Source organism: Cinclus cinclus, chromosome 16 (assembly GCF_963662255.1).
Source record: "Cinclus cinclus chromosome 16, bCinCin1.1, whole genome shotgun sequence".
In the NCBI taxonomy this organism is placed as follows: Eukaryota; Metazoa; Chordata; class Aves; order Passeriformes; family Cinclidae; genus Cinclus; species Cinclus cinclus.
This window is the reverse complement of record NC_085061.1, coordinates 1,026,850-1,054,356: the sequence shown is the minus strand read 5'-3', so window position 1 is coordinate 1,054,356 and position 27,507 is coordinate 1,026,850. Positions and strand designations below refer to the sequence as shown.

General features: G+C 65.2%; 1 protein-coding gene across 1 annotated transcript; it reads right to left on the bottom strand.

The window, feature by feature from the left end:
* Position 1: 1 nt before the first annotated feature.
* Positions 2-27,256, bottom strand: CASKIN1 (CASK interacting protein 1). Its single transcript, XM_062503571.1, has 21 exons — positions 27,163-27,256; positions 14,185-14,236; positions 12,087-12,184; positions 11,854-11,999; positions 11,670-11,765; positions 11,315-11,445; positions 11,132-11,240; positions 10,729-10,837; positions 10,524-10,618; positions 10,319-10,440; positions 7,292-7,319; positions 6,740-6,800; positions 6,486-6,604; positions 5,474-5,561; positions 4,086-4,183; positions 3,862-3,972; positions 3,690-3,791; positions 3,139-3,277; positions 954-3,068; positions 457-850; positions 2-98 (listed from the first exon to the last, which is right to left on the bottom strand). The coding sequence occupies exons 1-21, from the start codon at positions 27,254-27,256 to the stop codon at positions 2-4; spliced, it is 4,404 nt and encodes a 1,467-aa protein (XP_062359555.1).
* Between the last annotated feature and the right edge of the window lie 251 nt (positions 27,257-27,507).

Below are 27,507 nucleotides of genomic sequence, written 5' to 3'. Positions count from 1 at the left end.
CTCACTCCAGCATGGCATCCAGCTGGTCTGCCAGGTCGTCGAACATGCTGCCGATGTCGTCCAGGATGCTCACGGTGCTCTTTGACTCCACGGCCGAGCTGGGGAGTGACAGAGATGGGTCAGGGCAGCGCACTGGACGGGGACACAGCACAGCTCCCTCCACCCCATAGCACGGCCCTCCTGCCCCTTTGCACTGTGCCCCCAGTGCCATGGTACAGTGTTCTGGCCCCATGTCCCCAGTGGCCCCTCTCCAAGACAGGCCCCAGGCCACCCACATGCCCAGGTCCCCCTGTCCATGCTGCTTCAGCAAGAGTGTCACCTCCCCAGCGCGATTCCAGCCAGGGTCCCCTGATGCTCCACCAGCGTCCCCCAGCACCATCCCACTCCCACCGTGGTGTCACAGCCGAGTGGCTTCACACCCTCTCTGTGCCCCACCACCCCCCTGCACCCCCTTACTCTGCCGTCTGACTGTCCTCCTGCTTGATCTTCTCCTCCACAGCCTGCAGCGCTGCGGCCAGGGACGCGCTCGTCTCCTCCAGCTTCTGCTGCGCCAGCTCGGGGCCGGCGCTGTCGACGGACGGGCTGGCGATGGTGGAGCGCGGCGGCTTCACCGGCACCTGCTGGGGCTGCGCACCGGGCGACAGGGGCTTGGCGGGGCTGGAGCAGAGCGAGGGCGGAGTGCTGGAGGGCTTGGCCGCGGGGCTCAGCTGCCGGGCTGGCGACGGGGCCGGCGTGGAGCTGGCGCTCACCGACTGGATGGCGGTGTGGGGCTTGGGGGGCTTGGGAGCCGTGGGGGGCGGCGTGGGCTTGGGGGACACCGGGGGCGGCGTGCCATGGACCCGCTTCACCTCTGCGGAGAGAAGGGAGAGGGGCAGGAGGGCGGCGGGACCGGCCGGGATCCCCGGCGTCCGCTCCGCGGAGCGCCCGTCCCAGGGGGATGGCGGGGCACCTACCTGGGCTGCCGGGGCTCGGGATGGGCACCTTTTTGGGGACGGGCACCGGCGGCCCAGGCATCTTCTGAGGCGGCTGCGTCAGCACAGGCTTGGGGGACACCGGCGGCTTGAAGGGCTTCTTGGGCTCGGCGGGCGGAGGGACGAACTCGGGGCCGTCGGGGCGGGCGGCGAGCGGAGGGGTGGGCGGCGGCTCAGCCCCGCTCAGCTCCGAGGCCGGCCGCCGCTTCACGGTGCCGGTGCCGTTCTGGTACACGGCGAGCGTGGCCGGCTCCAGCGCCGCCTCCTTGTCCTTGGCTTTGGGCCGGCGCTTGACGGTGTCGGACTCGGTGAGGACGAAGCGGACGCCGTCCTGCTGGCTCTGCCTGGCCCGGATCCGCCGCTTGAGCGTGGCGCTGGCCTCCACCTTGGCCAGGTCCCCGTGGCGATGAGCCGGGGACAGCCCCTCGCCCGTCTCTCCGCGGGCCGGTCCCAGGGGCCGCGGCCGCTGCTTGATGGTGAGGGTTCCGTCCTCGGCGAAGGGGATGCCGTCGGGGGAGCCGCCGCGTTCCACCCGCGGCCGCTCGCCGGGGCCGTCGGCGGCCGCCTCCGACCGCACGCTGTCGGTGCGCTCGCGGCGGGCGGCTGCCACCAGCCCGGTGACCGGGCCGCTGATGGTCCGGCGCCGGTTCACCACCTCCCCGTCCAGCCCGATGGCCTCCTTATGTTTGACGGTGGCCAGGACGGTGGCCACGCGGGCGCGGTCGGGGCTGCCCGGGGGCGGGCCGGGCTGTAGGTAGTAGCCCTCGGGCGCTTTGGCCGGCGCTGGCCCCGGCCCGGCTGCCACGTGCGGCTTCTGCAGCGCCAGCGCTCGGGCCCCGCCGCCGATGGAGGACATCTCCAGCATGGCCGCGATGCTGCGGACGCTGCCGGCGCTGCCCGTGTCCACGCTGCCGCCCAGGTCGCTCGCCCGCCGCTGGTCCCGGCGGCTCTCGCCCTCGGCGCTCTGGGCTCCGACGGCCGCCTCGCCCTCACCCTCCTTGGGGAAGTCCTCGGCCATGCCGGCGCTGGAGATGGCAGAGCTGGAGCGCTTGGGAGGGGGCGGCGGGGGTCCCTTCTTCTTGGGGCGGACGGCGAAGGACTGGCTGCGGTTGACGTTCTTGTCGCCACCGGCGGGTGCCCGCACCGAGTGGCTGCGGCCCACGCGGCGCTGGACGGTGGCGTAGGGCCCCGCGTCCGGCACCAGCAGCTCGTCCCGCTCCTGCTCGCTGTCGGAGGCAGCGTAGCGGTTCAGGCTGTGCGCCCGCTTCTTCGGCCTGCCCGGCTCCTCCTCGCCCTCGCCCGCCGGCGGCAGGCACAGCACGGGCACCGAGACGGGCAGGACGGGCACCCCCGGCGGCGCCGCCTCGCCCTCGGTGGGCTGCGGCAGGACATAGGCGAAGCCGCGGTGCGTGGGCGACTGGGGCAGGGAGCGGGGCGATGCCGGGCGCTCGCCGGGCGGCAGCAGCTGCGGGGTGGGCTTCACCTTGGCGGTGGCGTGAGGGGTCGCCGGGCCTTGTGGCGACGAGGGTCGTGCTTTGCCGGGGGTTTGCGGTGGTGTCAGCTGCCCGGCAGAGGCTGGGAAGGGCTGCCGGGGCTTGCCGGGCACCGGGGGCACGCTGGCGCGCTTCACGGGGTGGCCGTGCCGGGGAGGGCGGCTCTCCTTGGGCGGCGCGGGGGGGCTCTCCCCGGCTCCCTCGGCCAGGTATTCCTGGCTCTTGGAGATGGCAGCGGCTGGGGGGGCCCGCGGGCCGTCCCCCAGCAGCTCCTGCGAGCTGCTCATGAGCCGGGCGCGGCCGCCCAGCCCCGGCGGCGAGCGGTAACCGGGGGCCGCGGGGTTCGCCACCTTCTCGGGGGTCTCCTCGGGGCCTTCGCCCGTCATGGCCACCTGCAGCTCGCTGCTGAGCTCGCTGTCCTGGAAGGTGGTCATCTTGGGCGACTGGCATTCGGGTGGCTCCGGCGGGGGGGACTCGATGGTCAGCACCTCTGGGCACGGCCCCGACGCCTTCCTCTTCAGCGTGCCCGGCTCGTACTTGCCCAGCTCGGCGCGCTGCAGCTCCGCCAGCTTCTTCACCGCCAGCATCAGCTTCTTCTGGTGGCCTGGGGGTGGCACATGCCATCAGTGCAGCCGCCAAGGCCGCTGCAGCCAGCGCCGCGCGCGGGGCCTTACCCAGCTTGGTGATGCCGATCTCCTGCAGGTCCTCCCAGGTGATGTCGGTGATGAAGTCGATGTTCTCGTAGCCATTCTCCACCAGCACCTTGTAGTACTGGGACAGGCCGATCATGGAGAGCCACAGCGCCAGGTTGGCCTGGGGTGGGATGCGGGGCAGGGCTCAGCACCAGCTGGCAGCAGGGTCTGGCCCCAGCACCCACGGCGCTGGGGGATCACAGCCCCGGAGGACTCTCCATGTCCCTGTGCTGTTCCTGTGCCCCACAAGCATACCGGGCTATTCCCAGCCCCATTCCCATGGGAAACCTCTCACTGTGCCCAGACATTGTGACAGGAGGGGTGTCAGGGGACGCAGTGCCACATCCACACGGATGACAGCTGGCACCAGCCCGATGCTCCCTGGGGAGCTGTCCCCATGGGACATTGGCACTTCTGGGACTATGGAGCCAGCTCCCACCCTTGTCCAGTGCCACCCCACCTTGGAAAGGAGGAGGGGACTCCTTGCCACCGTGGATGTGGCTTCTGTCCCCCTGGCCCTGCACAACCCTCACCGGTTTGTACTCAGGCAGCCACTCGGGGATGTTGAGGTTGTTGATCTCGGAGGCGATCTTCTTCCTGTGTCCCGGCTTGGTGACCCCGATGGCCGTGAGGTCCTGGGGCAGAGAGGGGGGTCAGTGCCGCCCTGCTCCGGCCGTGCCTCCCTCCCACCGCCCCCGGCCCCACCTCCGGCGTCATCCGGCTGATGGTGGTGATGTCGTAGCCGGCGTTGATGAAGTTGGGGGCGTAGAGCTGCAGCTGGAACTTGCAGAGCCACTGGTACACGGCTTCGGAGCTCTGGGGCGAGAGGGACACGTGGATCGGGGCAGTTCTGGGTACGGGGACCCGCCACTCCTGCCCATGTCCCCCAGGCTGTCCCCACCACATGCTCCCCACAGCACCCCGCTCACCTTCCCCTCTGATGGTGGCTCCATTTTCTTCAGCTGGGGCTCGGCGGGGGGCTGGGGGGCGTAAGGGGAGCTGGCCACGCTCTGCGACCGTGACGAACCTGCCGGAGGGGCAGCGGTCAGCGGGGCCGGAGCTGCCAAGCCCCGGGCTCTGGCCAGGTAGAAGGGAGAGCCCAGCCCTGCCCTGGGCGGGATGCCGCAGCCACACCCCCAGGTTGGCAGGGCCAAGGCAGGCACAGGAGAGTGACACCCACCCCAGCACAGCAGCCCGGAGCACCCCGCGGTGCCCTGGACAGGGTGCTGCTCCTCGGGGAGGGGCAGGCGAGCTGCTGCACCCAGCACGGCCCCGAGCAGTGGGGCTCAGCCTGGACTCTCCTCCAGAGCGAGTCCCTGGTGCCCAGGCAGCAGCCAGAGGGGTCCCTCTGCCCAGAACCCTCTGGCCTTGCCACCAGCCAGGCAGGCTTGTACGAGCTGTTCATCCCTTGGGATCCCCCACCCCACGGCCATCCCTTGGTACCCACCCTCCAGGGTAAGGAGGGCTGCCCTGAAATGTTTGCCTCATGTTTCTGAGCAGGATGAGCAAGAAAAGCTTTTTCCCACCCCACCCCCCCCATCAGCAACTGCATCTACTGTGTGTGTGTGTGTGTGTGTGTGTGTGTGTGTGTGTGCATCCTCCTTGTGTGTGCATCCTTCGGGCATCTGCATCCCACTCGCGTGGGCATCCTCCTCACATGTGCATCCCTCTGCCGTGTTCATCTCCCTCACGTCTGCATCCCACTTGCGTCTGCATCGCTCCAGCATGTTTGCCCCTCTCCCTGGCAACGTCCGCACCCCCCTCCCCGCGTGTCCACCCCCCCTCCATGTGCGCACCCCTTCCCCTGAGCGCATCCCCCTCCCCAGGTCTCACTGCCCGCAGCCTTCTCCCTCCCCGCAGCCCGAGCAGCTCTGGGCATCCCCCCACGCCCACCCCCACGTGTGCATCTCCCGTCTGTCCCCCCAATTCCCAGGCACGTGCCACTCCCGTGGCGTGGGCACCCCCGTGGCATGGCCGTGCTCCCCGCAGCCCCCCCCCCCCCCAGACGGCGGTGGTGGGGGGGAGGACCCCCGCTCGGGCTCCAGCAGGGCTGGCGGGGGGCCAGGGAAGGGAAGGGGCCGGGGAGCAGCGGTGCCCCCCCTGCCCGCCCCATGCCGCCCCCCGCCCCCCACGGGCCCCCACTAACCGAGGCAGGAGAAGGCCTGGCAGCAGCCGAAAGGCGAGAGAGTCATTTTTTACCCACACGTTTTTCTTCTGGCGACGGGTGCCGTGGCAATAAAAAAAAAGACAAATCCCTGGATCCACGGCACGGCCAGGGCTCCTCCTGCTCCGGCAGCCGGGCGGCCGCAGCACGCACCTGCGGGGATGTCCTGCGCCTTGGCCGGCCCATCGCCCACGGCAGACTCTTGCGCAGAAGCCTTCTGGGAAAGGACCGTTGCCAGCAGCTGAAAAACACCCCGGGAAGGGGGGAGAGCAGGCAGGAGTGAGGCGGGCGGAGCGGGCCGGGGGTGCGTGTCACGGATGTTGCGGATGTCGCGGGTACCGTGGATGCTGCGGGTGATGCGGGTGCTGCGGGTGCCGCCGCCTCGGGCGAGGGTGGGCAGGGAGGGTTGCAGCAGATTTTGGTGGCAGCGGGGAGAGAGGGAGCCGCGGGGGCAGCAGATGGTGCTTTGCCGGCAGCAGGAGCCCACGGCACCGCCGCACCCCAAATCCAGCCTGGCACGTGCCCAGCCCAGGTTGCCGGCACGGGCTGTGGGGTCCCCTGGGACCGCAACAAGGAGCCCCCCTGGCTGGCAGCGTGGTGTGGCTCGGGGGCTCGTGGGCATGGCAGGCAGGGTGCCAGGGGACGTGGGCTGGTGGGTGCTGGGGTCGGTGGGCTGGTGGGTGGCATCGCCGGGGAACGGGACAGCCCAGGGCCAGTGCAGGGCTGTTGTGCCAGGGGCGTCAGGACAGCGTGCAGCGCAGCGTGTGGTGGTGGAAGTGGCAGCAGTGCATGGTGGCAGTGTGCCATACCGGTGGCAGCAGTGCATGGTGGCGGTGTGCTATGCTGTGGCAGCAGCGTGTGCAGGGTAGGGCTGTGCAGAAACCCCTGCGAGCAGCAGCAGAGACACAGCACAGCAGCCCCGGCTGGACCTGTGGAATGTTTTGCTGGGGGCTAAGCCCAGGCCCAGGCAGCATTCAGGGGCCAAGTGGAGGGGCCACGCTGTTGGCCAGTGTCGGTGACAGCACCGCTGGTGGCACACGGGGTATCGATGAGGCTGCACAGCACCCGGTTCAGCACCAGTCCCAGCTGAGGCCAGGGCAGGCAGCAAACGCTGCAGGACTGCAGCCAACAGCAGCTGGCACGGCCACCTCGGGGCTCACCTTACCTTGACACCTTCGGAGCCGGCGTGCAGGGCGTGTGCCCCGCTGCCCGCGCTCTGCCCGCTCCCCGAGCTGCGTGCGGAGGCCACGCTGCCCGTGCTGCCCAGGCTGCTGCGGTCGCCACCTGCACAGAGAGGAGAGGCTGTCAGGGCTCTGAGCCCCGCTCATAGGGGACACCACGGTGTGGCCGTGCCCCGCCGGAGCCGCCGCCACGTCCTGGCGCATGCTCCGCGTCCCAGCCGGTGCCAGCTCGCCCTACCTGCGAAGGGTTTCCGCAGCACCCAGATCTCCTCGGCGGGGGCTGGCGTGGCTGATCCACCCTGCGATGGTGACAGGTGGGACGGGCTCATGTCGGCCCCGCGGGACCCTTGGTGGCAGAGCAGAGAGAGAGTGGCCATCAGGCACCTGGCTCTGCGCTCGGGCTCGCACGGGTGTGGCACAGGACAGGTGACCTCGGCCCTGGGACTGGCGCTGCTGCACGTGGGAACAACCCCACAGGGAAGGTGTGGGGACACCGGTTGTGTCTGTGCCCAGAGATGCCAGAGCCATGCTAGGGCCCTGTCCCACCCGAAGCTGGCAGAGGTGACAGTGACCAGCCCTGGGTCCCCATTGTGCAGAGCATCCCCTCCCTACTGCCAGCCAGGGACAGACCCACGGTGGGGTGTTCCAGTGCCCAAGCTGAGCCTGGACAAAAGGGACAGGAACCGTGTCATCCCTTCACAGGACAGGATGAGGACATGACCCAGTGCAGGGAGCAAAGGGCAACTCAAGCAGTAGGAAAAAGGGTCCCCACCCCACTGTCCTCTGTCACAGGCAGTGCTGGCCGTGTCCCTGCAACTGTCTGCATCCATCTGGGGGGCACGGGTGCCATGCAGGGCCAGGCACCAGGTACAGGGACACAGGGGACACAGCAGTGGATGACAGGACCTGGCCCTCCTCTGGAGCACAGCTTGAGGGTCACCCCTGGGCACGGCTCCTCACCAGCTCACTGTGCTGGCCACCTCTGCCAGGTCCCACTTGCACCAGGGACATCCAGCTCTGAGCCCAGGGAGGAAAACAGCATCAGATGAGATGGACAACAGCTCTGCACGGCCCCACCGTGGCTCTGCTGCTGTCCTGCCAGCCACAGGGCACTGCCACTCCGCTGCCAGCCATGGGGTGTTGCCACCTCACTGTCAGCTGTGGGGTACTGCTACCCTGCCACCAGCTGTGGGACATTGTCACCCCACTGCCAGCCGGGCCAGTTCTGTTCATGGAGCTGCTCATTCCAGCAGCACCAACCGTAGCAGGGGATAGGTGGTACAAGGTGATAAAGTCACTGAAGGAGCACAGCAGGGGACAGACAACCCCACCAAATGAGGCTGGGACATCCCTGAGCTGCGCATGCCATGGTCGGTCACACCAAGAGGAAACCTGGGCTTGTGCAACTCCATGTGACCCCTCCAGGAGAGAAAGCCCTGGGGAAAAAGAAGTGCTCCTTTTTCCCCAGTGCCAACACAGCCACCCAGTGCTCCCCAACACAACCTCCTTCACCGCTGCCACCAGGGCATGTGCTAAGACCCCTGGCACCAAGCATCAAGAACTGCACCCCTGCAACCCCCCTGCTCCTGGGTGCTTGATCTCAACACACAGACCTGCAGCTTCCATCACCTGCCTGTGTCCTTGACTGTCCCCAGGGTTCAGCTGGGCTCTGCCTGTGCTGAGCCAGCCCCAAGAGCATCCCCTGGGAAAATCCCCAGTGCCTCAGCCCCTTCCAGCTCCACATGACCTGGTCAGAGCTGGGCCCTGCAGGGAGGCTGTGGCCAGCGGAGGGTCCCTGTGCCCATGGCACAGAGCTGTGGCACCGTGCTGCCAGTGAGTGCTTTGGGGGTGCCCACGGACCCAGCCAGGAGCGTAGGGACACCGGGGTGGGGAGGGTGGGCTGTGCCATGGGCACACAGCGGCGCTGGAGCAGGGGACAGCGATGGCATGCGTGTGCCACCCGTGTGCCCCCCACTGCACGCATGCAGGCGCATGCACACGCTGCATGCACACACACACAAGTGCCCTGCAGCCCCCCGGTGACGGGGAGAGGCCGAGCAGAGAGAAAACGACACAGGCTTTCAAGGAAAAGAAAGGAAAATCCATGGAGAGCACGAAGCGAGCGGTGAACTACCTTGTCCATAACGTGGCTCGTCGGCACTGCTAGGGGAGAGCCTGTGATAGCCAAAGGAACTGAAAAGAGTCTGATGGGAATGTGGTGGTGGAGGTGGAGGTGGAGGCAGGGAATGGAACAGATGGGACGAGGCGTCACCGTTTAGCACAGCAGCCCCGTAAGCCGGGAGCGGGATCTTTTGGAAGTGTTGGGGGATTGTTACAGTCTCCCATGAACCTGATAATAAAACATAACAAGAGACAAAATGAAAAGAATCAAAATAATAGAGCCCCGGCCAGCGCCGCCAAAAAAAAAAAAAAAAAAAAAAAGGAAAGAAAATGAAAATAAAATGAAGGGGGGGGGGGGGGGGGGAAGGTAGCAAATCAAAAAAGCAACCAAAGGGACAAAGGGATGTGGAGAAGTCAGAACTGAGACCCAACAGAAGCGGAGCTGAGCCAAGGAGCAGCAGTGGGAACTCAGCACACACAGCCTGGCGCAGGGTACGGACACACAGACACATCCCCCAGATCTGACACAGATACTGGGACATCCCACGGGTCCCAGCCATGCTGCCGGGGTCCTGCTCCCCCAGAGCCACCCCAGGGGACAGGGGTTGCAGGCAGGGCTGGGCTGGGGCCGCAGCACCAGGATCCCTGTGTCTGGCTGGCTGAGCCATGGCACAGAGCCTGCGCACCACACTGCTGCCCCACTGCAGCCAACGGAGTGGCTACAGAGCCCCACAGCCTGGCTAGCACTGCTGTGGGCCAGCTGCAGCCCAGGAGGCACAGACCACAGCCCAGGAGACATGGATGGCATCTCTGGTACTGGCACATGACCCGTACCTGGAGGATGGCTCTGCCTCTGCCTGTCCAGCACCCGGCGCCTCCAGGGCCACTGTGGATTGCCTGGCACTCACTTGAGCTGCCACTCCCTTGAGATATTGTTCAAGTGCCACCATTCCCTGCCATGTCCCCGTGGTGTGGCTGCTCCCCGTACCCATTCCCAGGGGTGGGGTGAGATGGTTGATGTGGGGCCTTTCCATACGGCATGCAGAGGCACCAGCCCCATTGGGACAGTCCTGGTGGAGGACAGAGCCCAGGGACATCCCGAGGGGCTGCACACACCACTGGGAGCCTGAAGGGATGACCATGGGAATGGGGATGGGAACAGGCAGCCACAGGACAGGGGAGCAGGGGCCAATCCCTGAGATGGCCCCTGGCTGCAAAGACAGTCTCTGTATGGCTGTATCAGCTCCCTGGCACTGGTGCCGCACATCCTGAGCACCACCTCCTGCAACCCCACTGCTGTGCCCGTCCCCCCAGTCCACAGTGAACCCCCTGGGTCTCCTCATGCACCAACCTCCCAGCACCTCAAACACCTCCCCCCAGCCCAAGGGCAGCCAGGGCTGACCCTAAAACACCCCGGGTCTGCCAGCACCAACCCCCAAAGCAGCACACTGGCACCGACCCCACAGACACAGAGGGAACACGGCCCCTGCACACTCGATGGGAGCACCGGCCCCACAGGCACAACGAGGACGCTGACCCCACACACTTGCAGGCACCATCCCCACGCACACGGCGGGGACACCGACCCCACATGCACGAGGGGCATCTCCCTGCCTTGTCCTCACCCCCTGACACCTCGGTCCCCACCAAGCCAAGACGGGGCTCCCCGGGGCTGGGGGTGTAGGGGGGGGGTTATTTGCCTGTTCGTTTGCTGATGGCCTCCACGAGGCTGGAGGGGAAGTAGCCCACGCGGTCGTTGCCGGTGCGGTTGTCGTGGATGCAGCCCTTCCAGCGCCCGTCCGCGTGCTGCTCCAGCACCTGCGGGAAGGGACTGGCTCAGGGGCCGGGCCAGGGGCCAGCACTGACACCGGGGTGTCCCCGGCCCCCCCGGCCGCACTCACGGTGATGACATCCCCGGCTTTCACGTTGAGGCTGGTCAGGTCGTAGTTGTTGCAATAGTCCTTGACGGCCCGGACCTGCAGAGCTGCAGAGGCATCTGTGGCACAGAACGGGAATGTCACCAGCCGCTCACCCCACGGGGGTTGGCACCCCCAGCCTGGTGTCCCTCGTGCCAGCACGGCCACTCTGTGCCCTCCAACCCCCTACCCCGCAGCATCTGCTTGATCTCCTTGCTGGCCTGGCTGGTGGTGAACTGGTTGACGATGTCCAGAGCCGTCTGGTTGTAGGTGTTCCTGACGTGGGCGTTGATCCCGCTCTGCAATGGCACCGAGAGGGATTGGGAGGAGGCTGGTCCCCATCCTGCCACCCCTGGGACTCCCTAGGCCACCAGAAGACCAGCAGCTGGAGGGCACAGCTCTCAGACCTCTGTGTGCAACCCCCTTGTGACCCTCACCCCTTGGTGTATCCCCTCCAGGACCCTCAGCTCTGCTCCCTGCCAGAGCTTCACAAACTGCTCTGAGCCCCCAGCTGCGGGGTCACTCCTCCCCACAACCCCTGGCTGGGTTGGGGGTGCCTGGGGGCATCTGGGGGTGCCGAGGGGAGCCCTTACATCCAGCAGCAGCCGCACCACATCCGTTTTTCCGCAGAGAGCGGCCTCGTGCAGCGCTGTGCCCGCCTTGGTCTGCCGGTTGATGTCGATGCCAGCCTGCAGCAGGAGCCTGCGGGGGGGACAGTGGGGTCAGCAGGGCACGGGGGGGACACTGGTGGTGCCACCCTCGCCCACGGCACCCACCGGATGATGTCGATGTGGCCGTTCTTGGCGGCGAGGTGCAGGGGGCTGGTGCCGTTGGGGTCGGTGGTGTCCCCCGGTTTGGGCTCCAGCAGTGCCGCGCACATGTTGCTGTTCAGGAGCAGTTGGACCACCTGGCTCAGCAAACACAGACGGAGCAGGGCTGCAAGGGCGGCTCCCCGGCCCCCACCTTCCCTCCTGCCAGCAGCCGGAGCTCCTCTGCAGTGGTGGCAGTGCACATCCCCAGGGCTGGCCATCCCTGTGTCCCTCCAGCTGCTCCAGCACCCCCGGGGACCTCACGGTGCCCCTGTCCCCTCCCAGTGCTCCTCTAGGGACACCCAGTCCTGCAAGAACTTACCCCGACCCGGCCAAACTCGCATGCCAGGTCCAGGGGTGTCTTCCCCGAGTTGTCCATGATGCAGGGGTTGGACTGGTGCTGCAGGAGCATCTCCGACTGGGGACAAGCAAGACCCCGATTTGGTGAGGGCACGGGTGGAGGGGTGGCACGCCCCCCACCCCGCCAGCTCTGTGCCTCTCCATACCACGTCATAGTGCCCGTGCTGTGCTGCCAGGTGCAGAGGGATCTGGCCCTCATCCGATGGGATGTTCACAGAGGAACCTGCCTTCAGCACCATTTTCATGGGCTCCTTCTTGCCCTGCCAGGCTGCGTAGTGCAGGGGCCGCATGCCTGCAGGGGCAAGAAGCTCATGAGCTTTCCATGTGCCAGCTGGGGGGGCACAGGGCAGGGGGCCATGGCCAGGAGTCAGGGACTCGCCTTTGTTGTCCTTGATGTCCACAGCAGCCTGTGCCTCCAGCAGCAGCGAGATGAGCTCGGTGTTGCCGTTAAGCGCCGCATGGTGCAGAGCTGAGAACCTGGGGACCGGGGTGGCGTCAGGGGACACAAACCTGTCCCCTCCACAGCCCTGCCAACCCCTGCCCAGCACCATGGCCTCAAACCTGCACCTCTGTAGCACCCCGGGCCACCTCTCTGCCCTCCACGTGTCCATGTCCCTGAGAAAGACACCCCCACATCCCTCTGTGGGATTCTGGGGCAAGACATGCTGCAGACCTGGGAATGCTGAGACCCCACTGGTGTGGAGGGGGTGGGCAGGGAAGGCACAGGGGTGTCCCATTGAGGGTGAGGGTGCCAGGAAGCCCCCTCCCCACTGACCCACTTCCCCCAGCCTGGCCCCAGCAGCGCAGCCATGAGCACAGATGGCAGCGCTGCCCTTGCCCAGTGCCGGGCCTGGCTGTGGGGTGGGGAAAGCCCCCGGCCCCGCACCCGCTCTGCTCTCGCAGCTCCCGGAGCTGGAGGCTCCTGCCTGGGAAGCAGGCCAGGAGATGACCTACTTGTGCTCCCGGCAGTGGCATCCTCCGTGTGACTGTGCTGGCACTCATTGCACTGCTGCTCCGGGCCCTGGCCATGCACAGCATCCCCATCCCCATCCCCAGGGCCACCCCGGTGTCACCAGAGCATGGAATGGGCTGCGGAGCCCCCAGGACACGCTGGCCACTGCGGCTGGCCGAGGGGCAGGTGTGGGGTAACAATCCCCCTGCCCCTGAGGGGCTGACAGGGGACGTGTCCCCATGGGGAACACGCTGCAGCCACCGCGCTGCCCCGGAGCTGCCGCCTGCGATCCCCGGCGGGGAGCGGCGATGTGAGCAGACAGCCTGCACAGGAGGCTGATCCCCAACGTCTGCCTGGGAAATGTCAACATTTTCCACTCCAGCGCCCAGCTCAAATCCGCTCAAGATGGTGCAAATCGCAGCCTTCCCCAGGGCTGCCTCGGGGCCTTCCCTCGGGCACCTCCCGGCCCAGCCGGGCACCTGGGCCATGAGCAGGGCACTGGCCCCGGGGCCGGCATGGGGACACCAGCACGGTGCTTGGCCACAGCACCCCCAGCCAGGAATGAGCCAGCACTGCAGGGTTGGGGAAACTGAGGCACAGGGCTGGCTGAGCTCTCCCAGAGCAGAGAACACCCTGGCTGCAGTCTTGGGCTGCCCTGTGCCTTCCCGGGGGATCCTTTCCAGGAGCAACCCTGGAGGATGGAGCCTGCTCCCATTTTGCTTCTGCAACCCCTGAGCCTTCCAGAAGCAGGATACGAACAGGGCCCAGCCCTGCCATGATGTTCAGCTCTCCTGTGACCTGCAGGTTCTGCAGAGCACCAGGTGGCCCCTGGGCTGATGCCCCTTTGCACCCAGGGCAGCGATGAGCTGGTGGGTACCAGGGGATGCCCCCTGCCACCAGCCTGGTGACAAGGACACAGAGGGACCCAGTCTGCTGTGGCCATCCATCCCCAGGGCATGGCCTTCCGTTCCTGACCAACTACTGCTCTCTCTGGCATTTCCCCGGCCACAGCAGAGCCATCCCCAGGGAACAAGTGGCATCGTGCTGCTGCCCCGCTCAAGCAGGATCACGGGGCGGGGGGAGCGGGGCAGCCCCACAAGCAGCACTCCCACGGCAGCCTCATTAGTGTGATTAGCAGGGGTGATCTGTGGCCCCTTCCCGCTGTTGGAAGCGGCTGTGGAGCGTCGCGCCGGTGCCTGGCGGGGTCATGGCTCTCCCAGCCGGCGCCCCACAGGGCTGATCCCTGCACAGCTCCTGCAGAGCCCCACAGGGTTGGGAAAAGTGGGGTGAGATGGAGGGCACAGCCCTGCCTCTGCCTCCTCTGGTCCCCGTGGTTGTTCCAGCTCTGGGTGCAGGCAGGGCTCAGCCATGTAGGCTAAGGGGGGCCAGGAGCCCTGGCAGTGGAGCTGGCGGCTTGGAGAGCCTGGCATTCCCACACAGACACACAGCACGTGCACCCCCTGCTCACAGCACCCATGGCACAGACCCCACAGCACCCACACCCGGGCTTGGGGCTCCCACTCACCCATCGGTGTCCTGGAAGTTGACATTGACTTTCTTTGCTGATCCGAGGAGCTCTGGAAGGGAGGGAAGGGGACAGGCTGTTAGAGGAGGTGGCTGGGGCAGGGACATGGGGCACACCGGGGAGGTGACGTGGTGGCAGCTCCAGGTTTCCCTACCCACCAAGGCTGGGATTCCCTTCAGTTCCACACGTGCTGGGTGAGGCTGCCTGAACCTGCAAGCAGGAGGCTCAGGGTGGAGGTCCCTGCTGAAGGTGGCAGAACTTGGGGGCTCCTCCTGGCACCAGGTTCTGCCCATTCTCCCCTGGTTTGCCTGGCGTTCCCCCCTGGCTCCAGAAGAGCCCCATGGAGTCCTGGCCAGGCAGAGCTCAGCACGTTCCCCTGCACCCCCAGCCCCCCCAGCCCTGCCCTCCCCACACTTCTGGGAATTTAAACTGCGCCGGGGCAATCCAATTAGCAGCACGAGGAAGGATGGAGCCAGATTTACATAAGATTTACCCGAAAAATGCCACTCAGGCTTTCCAGTGAGCTGCTCCTCCCACAGCAGGAGCTGGAGCAGGAGGAGAAGGAAGAGGAGGGTGGGAGCAGTACCCAGGAAGGTGGGCAGAGCCCTGGGTGGGGGACCCACACAGCAACCCCTGAGCCCAACACAGTGAGCACAGCTCCAGCACAGCCTTGAGTCCTTGGGAGAGGACCCAAAGGCTTCATGGTCTGGCAGGGAGAATGGGCAGACAAAGTCACTCGAAGCCAGGGACAAGCTCTTGCTGGGAGAAGCTGGCTAGAAGGGGCTACTTCAGGCAGGGAAGGGGAATGCAGGGTCAGAGAGACACTCCCTGTGCACCTCGACCTTGCTCTCTCCCTCTCTACCATGTCCCCTTGTCAGTGTCCCTGTGTTTATTGAGTTGTTGGGACAAGGGCTGTGCCACAGCCCTGGAGCAGCAGGAAGGGAGGCTGTGTCCAGCCCAGACCCTCAGACCTGGGGAGTGGTGCCAGGCTGAGCCAGCCCTGCCCACGTCAGGCAGCACAGATGGGCCAGGAGTGATCTGGACAGAGGCTTTGGCACCCAGCACTGGCTCCCTCCTGCACTCCAGGGCTGCCCGACTGTCCGAGCTGCAGGACATTAGCTAATGCTGACACAGCCCGGTGTGACAGGTGAGAACTGCAGAGGAAGGGTTCTGACAGCCACAGCAACCACCCTCCAGCCACCAAGTCCCCACGCTCTCGTCCCAGATGCAGTGCATCGCGTGGGATGAGAAGGGGCACTGCAGGGTGCCCAGAGAGGGATGGGGACACCATGGGGTCCCCAGGGTGTAGGGAGGGACAGGAACACCACAGAAACCCCCAAATCCCATCCCTGCTATAGCATCCCCATGTTCCCCTGGGAAGAACTGGACATTACTGGCGGGCAGAGCTCCTGTGACACCGGCACTGACCCAGTCCTCGCCAGCCCCGTGCTGCCGCCAGCGTCCCCAACAAAGGTTCCATTCAGCTCCAGTGGAGAGGAGCCCAGCCCGCTTCCGCTGCCACCCCGCGCCAAGAACCAGCTCCCAGGAGAAGGGGCCGAGCTGCCCCCAGGGATGCAAAGGGCCAGCAGACAAAAGGAGCCGGTGGGCGCAGGAGCGGCACCGTGCCCGGCACTGGCTGCAGCCTCCGGCCCCGAGACGGGCCCCGATCTGGCTGATGGTCCTTGCGGATGGACAGACGTTGTCAGCAGGTCTGCGGTGCCTGGCCTTTCCCATGGCTTGATCCCTGTCCTTTTCTGGGATGGGGTAATGCCCAGGAATCAGGGTGCAGTGGTGATGCTGCTGGCGATCCCCAGGCACGTGTCACTCTTGGCATCACCAAACCACCATCACCCCAACACACCGTAGCGGCAGATTTTTCCTCCCTGCACCTGCAGGAGAGGCTGCGGCTGCCAAAATCTGTTTAGCACTTCCATCACTGCCTGTGCCAAGTGCTTAGTCAGTGACTTCCAGCCATGCAGTGGTTTGACTTTCCTTAAAGCTCTGGAAGTGGCCGTCAGCATGCCGAAGGCTGCTGGAGCATGGAGCCCAAGTGGGGTCTCAGAATAATCCCAGCTCCCAGAGCAGGAGAGAAGGATGGGTGCCCTGGTCACCAGGTCCACAGTGGGATTTGCAGCCTGTCTGGGGGCGACAAGAGCCAGGAGAGCTCATTAATGGCTGGGAAGTACAAGGAAAACTCTTCTACTAATGAGGGAGAGAGAAAGGATCTGAGTGCTTCCAATTAAAGATATCAGCTACAAAAGGATATGGGCATGGTGGAGGGGAGAGCAGAGCTCCTTCATGGCCATGCTGCCAGCAGGCACTCAGTGTGTTCCTGGCTGTCCTCTCTGCTGGGATCACCGGAGGGGTGGCAGGGACCACCGAGCACCTGCAGTCACCATCCGGCCCTCTCCATGCAGAATCAGATGCCATCAGGAAGGTGCTGTTGCAGGCGTGGCACATCACTGCTCACATGACCTGAGCCCCACCACCATCCTTGGGACACCCCAGTGTCCCATCTAGGCTCCCCATGGGCTGCTCAGGTGGTGGTTGTGCCATGTGGGATCACAGGGCTCCCCTGGTATCTCATGGCCCAGCTCTCCAGGGCTTTCAGGGCACTTTGCACCCCACAAAGACCCTGGGGCAGGACCACGATGCCAACCTCAGGGAAGGGGGGCACACATAGGACCTGGCACCACTGGGTCTGGCTGCCATCCATGGCTCCGGTGCGCACCATGAGCTGCAGCATCTGCCATCGACACCAGCTCTAAACGGCGTCTGCCAGAGTAAACACCGCCACGGGGAGCGGCCCTGCCACTACTCCCAGAGATGTCTTCACTTAAACACAGGCATTGCAGGAGCTGAATGCACGCTTGGATTGAGCCTGGCTCTCTGTGTGCAGTGAAATCCTCGCCGGCCCCGGCTCCCCCTCCACGCTCTGGCCCCGCAGCAGCCTCGGCCCCGGCGGGCACCAGGGCACGGGTGATGCACGAGCCGCTGGCACGTGCAGGGCCTGGGCACGGGGACCCTGCTCTGCCCGACCCCAGGGTCCAGCCACGCGTCACCTTGACTCCTGTGCCTGTGCCTGGCAGCTGCTTTGGGCATCCTGGACCATGCCATGAGGAGACCCCCGTGCCCAAACACAGCTTTGGGCACTGCGATGCACGGCCACGTGGAGACCCACATGGCCGAGCAGGAATTCCAGTACGTGCCGTGGGGAGACCGCTGTGCCCAGTCAGCGCTCCAGGTATCCCAGAACGCACTGTATGGACACACACTGTACACCCCATGGCCGGTGTGCGCCATGATGACACCCCGGTGGCCAAGCACAGCTCTGGGCACCCCAATGCCTGTTCCAGTGAAACCCCCATGCTCGGCTGCCCCATCCCTTTGCTCCACACGTGTCCAAGGCCACGGCCCCACAAGGTGGGACTCCTCAGGGGGCTCCTCTCCCTTCCCAGCACCCCCTCACGTGTTCATGCGCCAGCCCCTGCGTCTGCAGCCAGCGCAGCGCCAGCAGCAATCGATGCCCGGCCGGGGCGTGGGGGCTCCTGGCCAAGCCCCCGCTGACGAAGCACATCCTCACCCAGCTCCCCCCGGCAGGGAGCAGGCGGCTGCTCCGAGCAGATGGCTCCAGCCTCCGCTAAATCAACATCTCCTTAATGAGGGGAAAGCATTGCTGCCCCCTCCCCAGCATGGCGGCAGTGGATGAGTCAGGAGAACCCCCCCCAAAATCCTCATCTTCATCCCTTCCATCACCCCTCTGCAGTGATCCCACTCCCCTCCAGCCCCATCCCTGATGCTTCCCCACTCCCCAGCTCATGTGGGCAGTGGGATGCCTTTGTGTGCCCCCCTCTAAACACAACAGGACCCCACAAGCAGCAAATATCCACAGGGAAGACATTCAAGACAAGCGCCTATTTCAGAGACAGGGGGGAGGATCCTGCAGTGGCATCCTTGGGAGCTGCCGGATAAAGGAAGCATCCAAAATAGCTGCTCTTAATTATATCCCTGCTAACGAGCGCCACGAAAACAACGGGCACTGCACGAGGAGCCCTGGCATGGGGGCGTCTCATTCCTCGCGGAGAGGATGGGGTCCCCACGGTGGCATGTGGGGACCCCACTGAGGCAGCCAAGCAGCCCCAGCTGGGTCTGGTGATGACAGTGACATCGGGGAGCTGGTCCTGACAGGGAAAAGCTTGTACTCCTGCAGCCAAGGTCGTGTCAGGCGCTGAGGCCGGCGCGATGTTCAGATGCTAATGAAGCCGTTATCATCTTCCGATCGATCTGGACTGTATAAATAATGCACCGGGAAGCTCGTTGTACAGGGAAAGGGATTGCCTGGGGCTAAGAGGTGGCCGGGATGGGATGGAGCCATTGCAGAGCAGTACACAGCAGATCTGGGTAACTACTGCCCACCGCAGCTGGACACCCTAATGTCCTGTCACAGCTGGATATCCACTGCCTGTAACAGCTGGGCATATACCTCTCACCACAGCTGGACCTCCCCGTGTCCACCACAGCTGGATATCCACTGCCCATCACAGCTGCACACCCAGAGCTGTGTGCCCCGCTGCCCACCACCAGCCATTCCCCAAATCCCAAGGCACTTTTGGAGGATGCCACTCATGTGCCCAGCACATGTACAGGTGCTCCTGATGCCCATCCCTGGCAGAGCCCTCTCCAGAGAGTGGAGAAATCGGCACTGGAGGCTGGCTGGGCTCTGGCAGCCTGAGTCACCACGCAGCGCTGTCCCCTGGGGCCGCAGGAAGCAGCTTAAATGCAGCTTTCAAGAGGCAGCAGGAACTCCACTGTGATGCTTTCATTTTTACAAAAAGGAAACTTTTCAGTCCCGTGGGATGGCGCGGGGCTGACCCTGCGGGCTGCTGGGGCAGGCGAGGACAGGGGACACGGGTGTACCCAGGGCCGAGCCGACCCACCAGGGCTGGAGGCGTCCAGGGGACCCAGCACCCACCAGCAGCTACTGTGGAGATCCTTGCTCTCTCCCTGTACTCCCAAGTTATATCCTCACCTGATTTTGGAGCCAGGCCAAGCCACACTGCATCAGCCCGACCCCTTTGGGGCAGTCCCAGTGCCCCAGGTACCACTCAGGGCTCTGCTGAGCAGGGGCTCCCTGGTGCCTTGGCCCAGAGCACCCGGGAATGTGGGGAAGCTGCAGCAGGGATGGACAGGAGCTTGTGCAGTGCAGGGATGTGCTTCCTCTGCCCCACGGGTGGGACACGAGGTGTGCTCCGCTCCGTGGGACCGGCACCGAGCGTCACAGCCGCCCGCCGTGCCCGGTGCCAGCCGCACGCCCACACTCGTCTCCGCGGAAATGAATGTTGGTGTCGCTTACAGGGAGCCCTAATTGCCAGCCTGTGGCAAACAGGTAATTTTCAGTAATCACCCTGGCTGGAAGGAGCCAGTGCTGGCACAGAGATGCTGGAATGGCAGGGATGAGGATGTGGCTGCTCAGAGCCACTGTCACCTGTGTCTGCCCGTCCATCTGTCCCAGCACGGCTGGCTCTGCACCTCCTTGGGACACGGGAGCAGGGAGAGGTAGACACACGCTATTCACCTCCACCCTGCCCCATCCTCATCCTCATCCTGATCAGCATCCTCCCCAGAGCCTCCCCTTCCTCACCCCCTCTGTGGGACCAGGAATCTCTGGGAGGCTGGACCCTGTCCACTTTGGCTGCAGGTCAGGACCAGGAGGTTTGTGCACCTTAAAGCATCTTTAACCAAGACACGGTGGTGATCAGTGGCCTCCCACAAACCCAGCAAAGTGCAGTGCTGGGAAGTGGTGGGAGCTCCTGGTGCCCCCTGAGCGTGTGCACACGTGTGCACATCTGTGTGGAGGCAGCCCAGGTCCATCAGAGGCACCAGGCGTTGCTGCAGCACTGGCTCTGAGCTCCCAGGCCCTGGGCTCTATTTTAACGTGATGTCTTCAGACCCATCGTTTGTCCACGGCCTCTGCACCGTGCCCACCTTCTGCTTCACACTGGGAATGGAGCTGGGAATGGAGGGGCAGGACGGGCAGGATGGGCACAGGCGTGGGCAGCTCTGCAGGCACAGGGCCTGGCAGCTCAGCGGTGTGCCAGTGACCGCCAGGGTGGGTGAACAGCAGGGATGTGCAGCCAGGCCATGCTGTGCATCATCCAGGAGCACAGAGAGCACGGCCAGAGGTCTCACACTGCTCCCAGCAGGCTGGCAGCGCTGCAGGGGAGGCGCAGGTCTTGCAGGACCCATCCCAGTGTCCCCAGTGTCCCCAGTGTCCCCAGTGTCCCCAGTGTCCCCAGTGTCCCCAGTGTACCCAGCGTACCCAGTGTCCCCAGCACGGCAGGCACAGGAAGGGGGCTGGCAGGGGCCGTGCAGGAGTGAGACTCGGGCAGACGCTGAGAGCACACGAGGAGCGGGGCTGCTGCGGAGCTGCAGGGCTGCGAGGAGCCCGCCTGCCGTAAACAGCCCAGCTGCAATGCAGGAGCCGGGCAGCCGCTGCTTTGTCTCTGCTCCAGCGGCTCCCGCGGCGGCGGGCCGGGAACCCGCGGGGCCTCTCGAGGAGGCGGCTCCGGCAGCCACATCTGGAAAAGATCATCGGCTGCTGCCGCCACGAGCCGGCCGTGCCCGGGGCCCGGCCACACGGCGTGGGCAGCGGAGAGGCCACGGGCGCACGGGCACACGGGGCAGAGGTGCACGGGCACACGATGCACACGCGTTCACGGGGATGGATGCGCGGGGATGGATGCACGGGGATGGATGCGCGGGGATGGATGCACGGGAATGGATGCGCGGAGATGGATGCGCGGAGATGGATGCGCGGGGATGGATGCACAGGGATGCAGAGGGGCACATGCGGGCGGAGCACACAGCCACCCGAGCTCCGAGAAGCTAAGCCTGTGGTGGCTGCTTGGGCATCGTCTCCAGCTTGGTCCTTCTCCAGATGACACAGACCGTGGCACGGCACAGAGCTGGGGTCCCTTCATCCTGCTGTGCCCCCGGGGCACCCCAGCCCCGCAGCCACCTCCATCTGCTCGGTGCTCTCTGGGCGGCCGGCCGTGACCTTGGTGGGGACACACAAGGAGAGCCGGGCAGAGCTGGCACTCCCAGCCTGCCGCTCTCCCATGCCCTCCCAGCACCGTGCTGTCCCACTGGATGGCTCGTGCCAGCACCAGTACCCATCCATCACTGGAGCAGTCCCGGCAGCACGGGGCTGTCAGGCCAAGCCGAGGCCAGCTCTGCATCCCAGCTTCCCATTTCTCAGGCTGATTGCTCCTGTCGCTGCAGAGTCCAGCATTAAACACCTCATTGTCTACTCCCGTATTGGGTTGGAAAATACTATTAACATTTCATTAGAGCTTAAAGATTCTTCTCAGCCCGGCACAGTCATCCAGCCCGTGGGTGGCATCACTCTTGTGCCAGGTGGGCTGCACTGGCCCCATCCCTCTGGGAATAGGAGAACCAAGGGGGCAAGTCCCATGTGGCCTAGGCATGGTGAGCCAGGGCAGAGGCGACATCAACACTGCCCACTGGCTCGGTGATCTGCTGGGCATGGCCCACCCTGGCAGGACACTTGGCCAGGGGCAGGACACAAAGCAGTGGCAGAACAACAGTGTCCACGCAGGCACCCTGGAGTTTTGCTTCCCAACACCTCTCCCTCACCCATGGGATCTTGGCCCAGCAGGATCAGCATCAGTCATTAAGTATAAGCAAATTTGTTCTCCAGAATTCTCCCAACAGTACTGAGCACCATTCCCAGCACACAGCACCCAGCAGCAGCACCAGGACAGACAGCGCTGTGGGAAACAACCTCAGCTGTCTCCCAAGAGCTGGGTGCTCCCCTCCAGCACTCACCCCACCAGCACTGCCGCAGCTCCCACCTGTGCCATGGTGCCATGAGCCCAGGAATGTGTTCAATGAGCACCCACCACTGCTTTGGGACCCACCCAGGCTCTGGCACAGCACCACAGAGCTGCCATTCCCAGGCACTGCTGCTGCATATGTGGAGAGGAAAGGGGCTGGGGGCACCTGGGCACTGCGAGATGGGCAGGGGACTGATCACAGCCATTCCCAGCAGCTGGGAAGGGGAAGGAAGAGTTAAATGGAGTGCAGAGAGAAGGAGAGGAGCCAGACGCCAGCCTGGCTACTGGAAACCACGAAGGGCTGGCAGTGACTGGGAGGGTTGTGGAGAGAAGCTCAGGACAACCACAGCACTCAGACCTGCTCAGCACCACCACTGTCACCCTTGGGTGCAGCCTGGCCCTGCCATATCCCCCACAGTGTCAATCCCCAGCACAGGGGCAGCAAACAGCCAGAGCTGGCAGCCATGGGAGAGCCCCATGAGGGGCTGCCAAAAGGGCTGCTTGGTGTCAAGCCAGGTGAATTTGGGACTGCTGAGAGGAAATCCAGGCCAGTGAGGGAGCTGGGAACAGAGCTGCCGGCCCGCAGCCCTGCTGCTCCTCGATGGCAGTGACCAACAGCTCCCAGTCCCTGGTGGGCAGGGACCCTGTGGCCAGTCTGGACACGGGGACTGTGCTGGGGGCAGGGGGGCATGGGAGGGTTTGCACGCACAACTCGGCCCAGCCACAGAGGCAAGAAATGTAAAATAATGAGAAGCCACCCCAGGCTGAGCAGTCGTGCCCCTCTGGAAGGAAACTTGGCACACAGCAGCCCACACCAGCATGCCAAATCCTGCTGGGAGCAAGGCTTCACCCGCGGGCTGGAAACCCCAAGAAGTTGATGAGGGACCCGCTGACACGTGGATGAGTCGGGCAGGAACCTGCCTGTCAGCAGAGCTGGGAGCACGGCCCGTGCCTGGGACACGGCTGGGATGCACCGGCATCTCCCCTTGCTGGCATCTCCCGCGTGTCCCAGCCCGCCCCCTTGGCATCCCGCCCCTTCATCCCTGCCAAGGGATGGGGGAGGCGTGGGAGCAGTGCCCGGCCACGGGATGGGGGATGCATGGGGGCCCAGCACCTCTTTGGCCAAGCTGCCCCAGGATCTAGCCCCACAGCCCCTTCCCCCCACTCCAGATGTCCTGCCCAGCACCGATGATTCCAGAGGCCAGCAGCATCCAGGGGTTCCAGCACTCCAGTGAGCATCATCTGCTCATCTCTGCCTGGGTTTCTCTGTCAGCAAGGTGGTTCTGCTCAGTGCCCGTGTCCAGGGAGTAGCAGCAGGAGCCATCGGGGGTGGCTGCCTCCCAGGGAAGGCTCCTGCTTTCCCAGAGGGCTGGGGGAACCAGGCAGCTCCGGTGGCTGCCGGCCACGTGTGCCCTGGGCACTGCACCACAATTGGATTTGCATCTGCCCTGCCTTTTACTGCATGGAAATTGAATTGTAAAATGTCAAAGACATTTCCTAACTGCGCCATATTAGCCCGGTTTTATTAAATACTGTTATCAGAGCAGATTATGAATGCAATCAAATGCAGGCAAGAAAACCCAGAATTAACTGGCCGCTGTGCAGGAGGACTCACCGGAGGGCAGGAGGCAGCTGGTGAGGCCCTGCCCAGAGCCCATGTCCCCAGGTGCTCTGGCTCTGCTTCCCACTGTCCCCAAACCCTGGAGCACCAGTGAGGGAACATCCCCACCCAGCCATTGCAGCTCCACTCACATCCCAGGATGGCTTCCCAGGGACAGCAGGATCCTGGAAGTTCCCTCTGAGCTTTGAGGTCCCTTCCTAGGTAGGGCAGGACCTGCTCCCTGCACGAGGCAGCAGGGCCAGGACCGATGGGACAAGCCCTGAAGTACCAGTGACATGCAGGGCAAGATGCAGAGCCCTGCACAAGTGGCAGTGCAGGAATGGGGCTCTCCTGCCCAGAGTGGGGGCACACTGAGAGCTGCCCAGGCCTCAGCACCAGCACCCTGGGCAGTGGGACCAGGCTGGGCTGGGTTACCCAGGGTTACCCTGATGTGGCAGGACACAGGGGGTGCAGAGCTTCGTGTCCAGCTCCTCTTGCCAGCCAGGCAGCGTGGCTGCCCCAGTCCCGGGTGACCCCGAATGAGGCACCCAGAGCTCCAACAGCACACCAGGACACGAGTCCTGATGGCAGCCCAGGGGACCAGGATGACACTGAGGACCAGGCATGGGGTGGGCAGCACAGTCCCACAGGAAATGGCCCTGGATTCCACCCACATATCCAGTTCCTGCTGAGCCGGATGCTTGTCCTGGCACTGCAGGGCCATGTGCCGGGACATCTCCTTGACCACGTGAAGCTGCCATGTGTAGAAGTGCTTCACAGAGTCCCCCAGCCTGGCTGGAGGAGAAACTGGAATAAAGGATCCAGCCCTTGGCTCGAGGTCCCACACCCAGCACCGGCAGCACCTCACAGGAGCCATTTCCAACGTGGAGGAGCTGCTGGCATCACCAGCCTCACAGGGAAGGAGCCAGCTCGCTCCAACACTCCACAGCCAGGGAACTGTGGATCCTCTGCATGGCACAGCATGGAATGGCACAGCTCATCTCCCACTGCCTGAAGCCCTGGGTGCCCAGGACAGGGATGAAGAGTGGGCATGGTTCTTTTGGAGACATCCCATCCCATCCCATCCCATCCCATCCCATCCCATCCCATCCCATCCCAGCCCATCCCATCCCGCGGAGCTGGAGCCAAGGGGAAAACGCCAAGTCACCACATTTCTTCGAGGTAGCACCGAGAAGGAGGGGACAGGGAAGGAAACAGTTTTCTGCCAAATCCCTGCATCTGATTTGCGCAACTTTCAGACAACCTCATCAATTATGGATGGCCGGGAAGCAGGCGCGGTGCACGCTGCGGCCGGCCCGGGCCCCCAAACCCGCACTCACACCAAACGGGGCCCCATGTCACCATAGCAACACGTGCTAATTCACGCAAGGATTTTTAAAATCTCATTTATTAAACCCCACATGAATAGGATATTATCCAGATAACAGAGCTAAGTTACAAATCTTCCTGGTGCCATGCAGCGCGGGGAGCGTCGCAGGCACGAGCGGGACCAGAACTTGGAGGGGATGTGGGGACACCACGGCGTGGGGACAGACCTGCTCGGTGATCTCCCACTCCATGCACTGCCCCAGCCCCTCTGCCGTGGCAGAGGTACTTGTGCACCCCGGGCTGGGAGCACGGCACCCGCTGACACACACGTTGCACTGCTGCCACACGGGAGAGTCGGGTCCAGTGGGGAAATGGCCTCGGATGAGTCCAGCACTGGCACTGGTGGATCCAGCAGAGCTGGAGGTGGGCAGCCCAGCAAGGGAATGGGGTGAGCATCCAACTCCAGCACCAGTCAGCCCCACTGGGTGTCCCTTGTCCCTAACCTATGATACTGGCACAGGATCCTGCTGGCCCCCGTGGCCATCCTGCCTGGTATCCAGAGGGCTCAGCAGTGGGAGATGCAGCAGAGCACTGGGAAGGACAAGGATGCAGGAGAAGGTGATGGCACTCAGGCACCTCTGGCTGTTGCCACAGCAACACCAGCTGTGTGCCCAGGCCAGCAGGGACCGGAGGGGTGTGTGGGCACAGGCCATGGGTTGTCCCCACACCAACACGCTGCCCCAAGAGGCTGCAGCATGAGCAGCAGCTGAGTGGGTTGGGATGAAGTGGGCTCTGAGCTGGAGGTTCTTCTTGCCCTGCACAGCTCCTCAGCAGTGACAGAAATGATGGCACTGGGGAATGGGGGACAGCACACCGGCCTCTCACGGCACAGGGAAACACATGCTGGCCCCACGTGGCACCGTGGACACAGTGGATGCAACCCCAGAGCGGGGACATGAGGAATGCCATGCCAACCCTGCTCAGCACCCGGATATGGGACACCACGCTGGCCCTGCTTGGCCAGGAACAGCCCTGCATGACCAGGACAGGGGACACCTCACCAGTCCTGTACACCCGAGGGAAAGGGAGGTGCCTGCATTTGGGGACCGCCAGCTCTGAAGAGAGGGACAGCGGGCGCAGCCATGGAGGGACTTTGTGTCCAGTGACCCAGAGGCTCCCCGTGGTCCCTGTCCGTACCCAGGGACGGTCCCCGGCCGCCCGGTTCATCCCCGGCACCAGGCCTGAAACCTGCGGCTGCATCAGCACCATGAATTATTCAGTCCCGGGCGGAACGCCTCGAAGGAGCAGTTACATCCTACAGCGAGTAGATACTCATGGAGCTACACACACGTACACCCGGAGACGCACACGCACAGCCACACGCACGCCCCCGCAGCCTCACACCTGGCCACGCACCCGCGGCGCACCCGCGGAGCCGTGCACAGACCAGCCGCAGGGATGCACCGGGAGATACCCGCGGAGCGACATCCAAACACCCCCTCAGCGAGAAACACCAACAGCCCGGCCAAACACACAGATGCCAGGGTACACACCGCCACGCAAACACCCCACGCACCCAAACACAGCCGCACACGCACCCGCGGCAGCGCGGACACACGCAGAGGTGTGCGGGCAGCGAGCCCCGGCGCTCACCCGCGCCGGCCGGGCACACTCCCCGCACGCACACGCAGATGCGCCCGGCGCTGCCCGGCCGCAAACCCGGCCCAAACCCCCGGGAACACCGGGCCCGGCTCCTGGGGGATCAGGAGTTCCTCCCGGGCACAGGGCAAGGGCAGCCCGGCCAGAGCCCGACCGTGCCGAGGATGCCCCGGGATCGGCGAGGGGACCCTTTGCAGCGCTCCGCACCCGCGCAGCGCCCGGGGATGCTCCGAGCCCCGCCGGCACGCTCAGAGCCACGCCGGGCAGAGCCCCCCGCCCCTCCCGGGGCGCCGCCGGGGGTCCTCAGCACGACTACGGTCCCCGCCCGCCTGCGACGAGCCGCAGCCGGGGAAGGGCCGAGGGATGCTCCGGGGCGGGCAGGGCGGCATCGCGGCCGGGCCCCGGGAGCAGCGCTAGGATGCGGCCCCGAGCCGCCGCGCCCGGTGCTGCGACGGCGGTGCCCATGTGTGTCCCCCCTCCGAGTGTCCCCCCGCCCCGCCGCCCCCCGCCCGGCCCCGCCGCCGCCGCACTCACTGGCTTTGCCGGGCTTGGGCCTCTGCAGCAGCTTCTGCACGGCCGCGATGTCCTCCGCCTTCACCGCCTGCACCAGCTCCTGGTCCTTGCCCATGGCTGCGCCGCGCCGGGGCTGCCGGCTGCGGGCTCACGGCCCGAGCATCCTCCGCGGCGCGGCGCGGCGAGGGGCGGGGGGCGGCGGGGGGCGGCTCGGCGCGGCTCGGCACGGCACGGTGCAGCCCCCCCGCCCAGCCCGCCCGCTCCGGAGGCGGGGGCGGCGGCGGCGGCGGGCGCCCGGGGCGGGGCGCGGCGGGGCGGGGGGGCCGCACCGGGAGCGCGGGGGGCAGCGCGGGAGAGGAGGAAGAG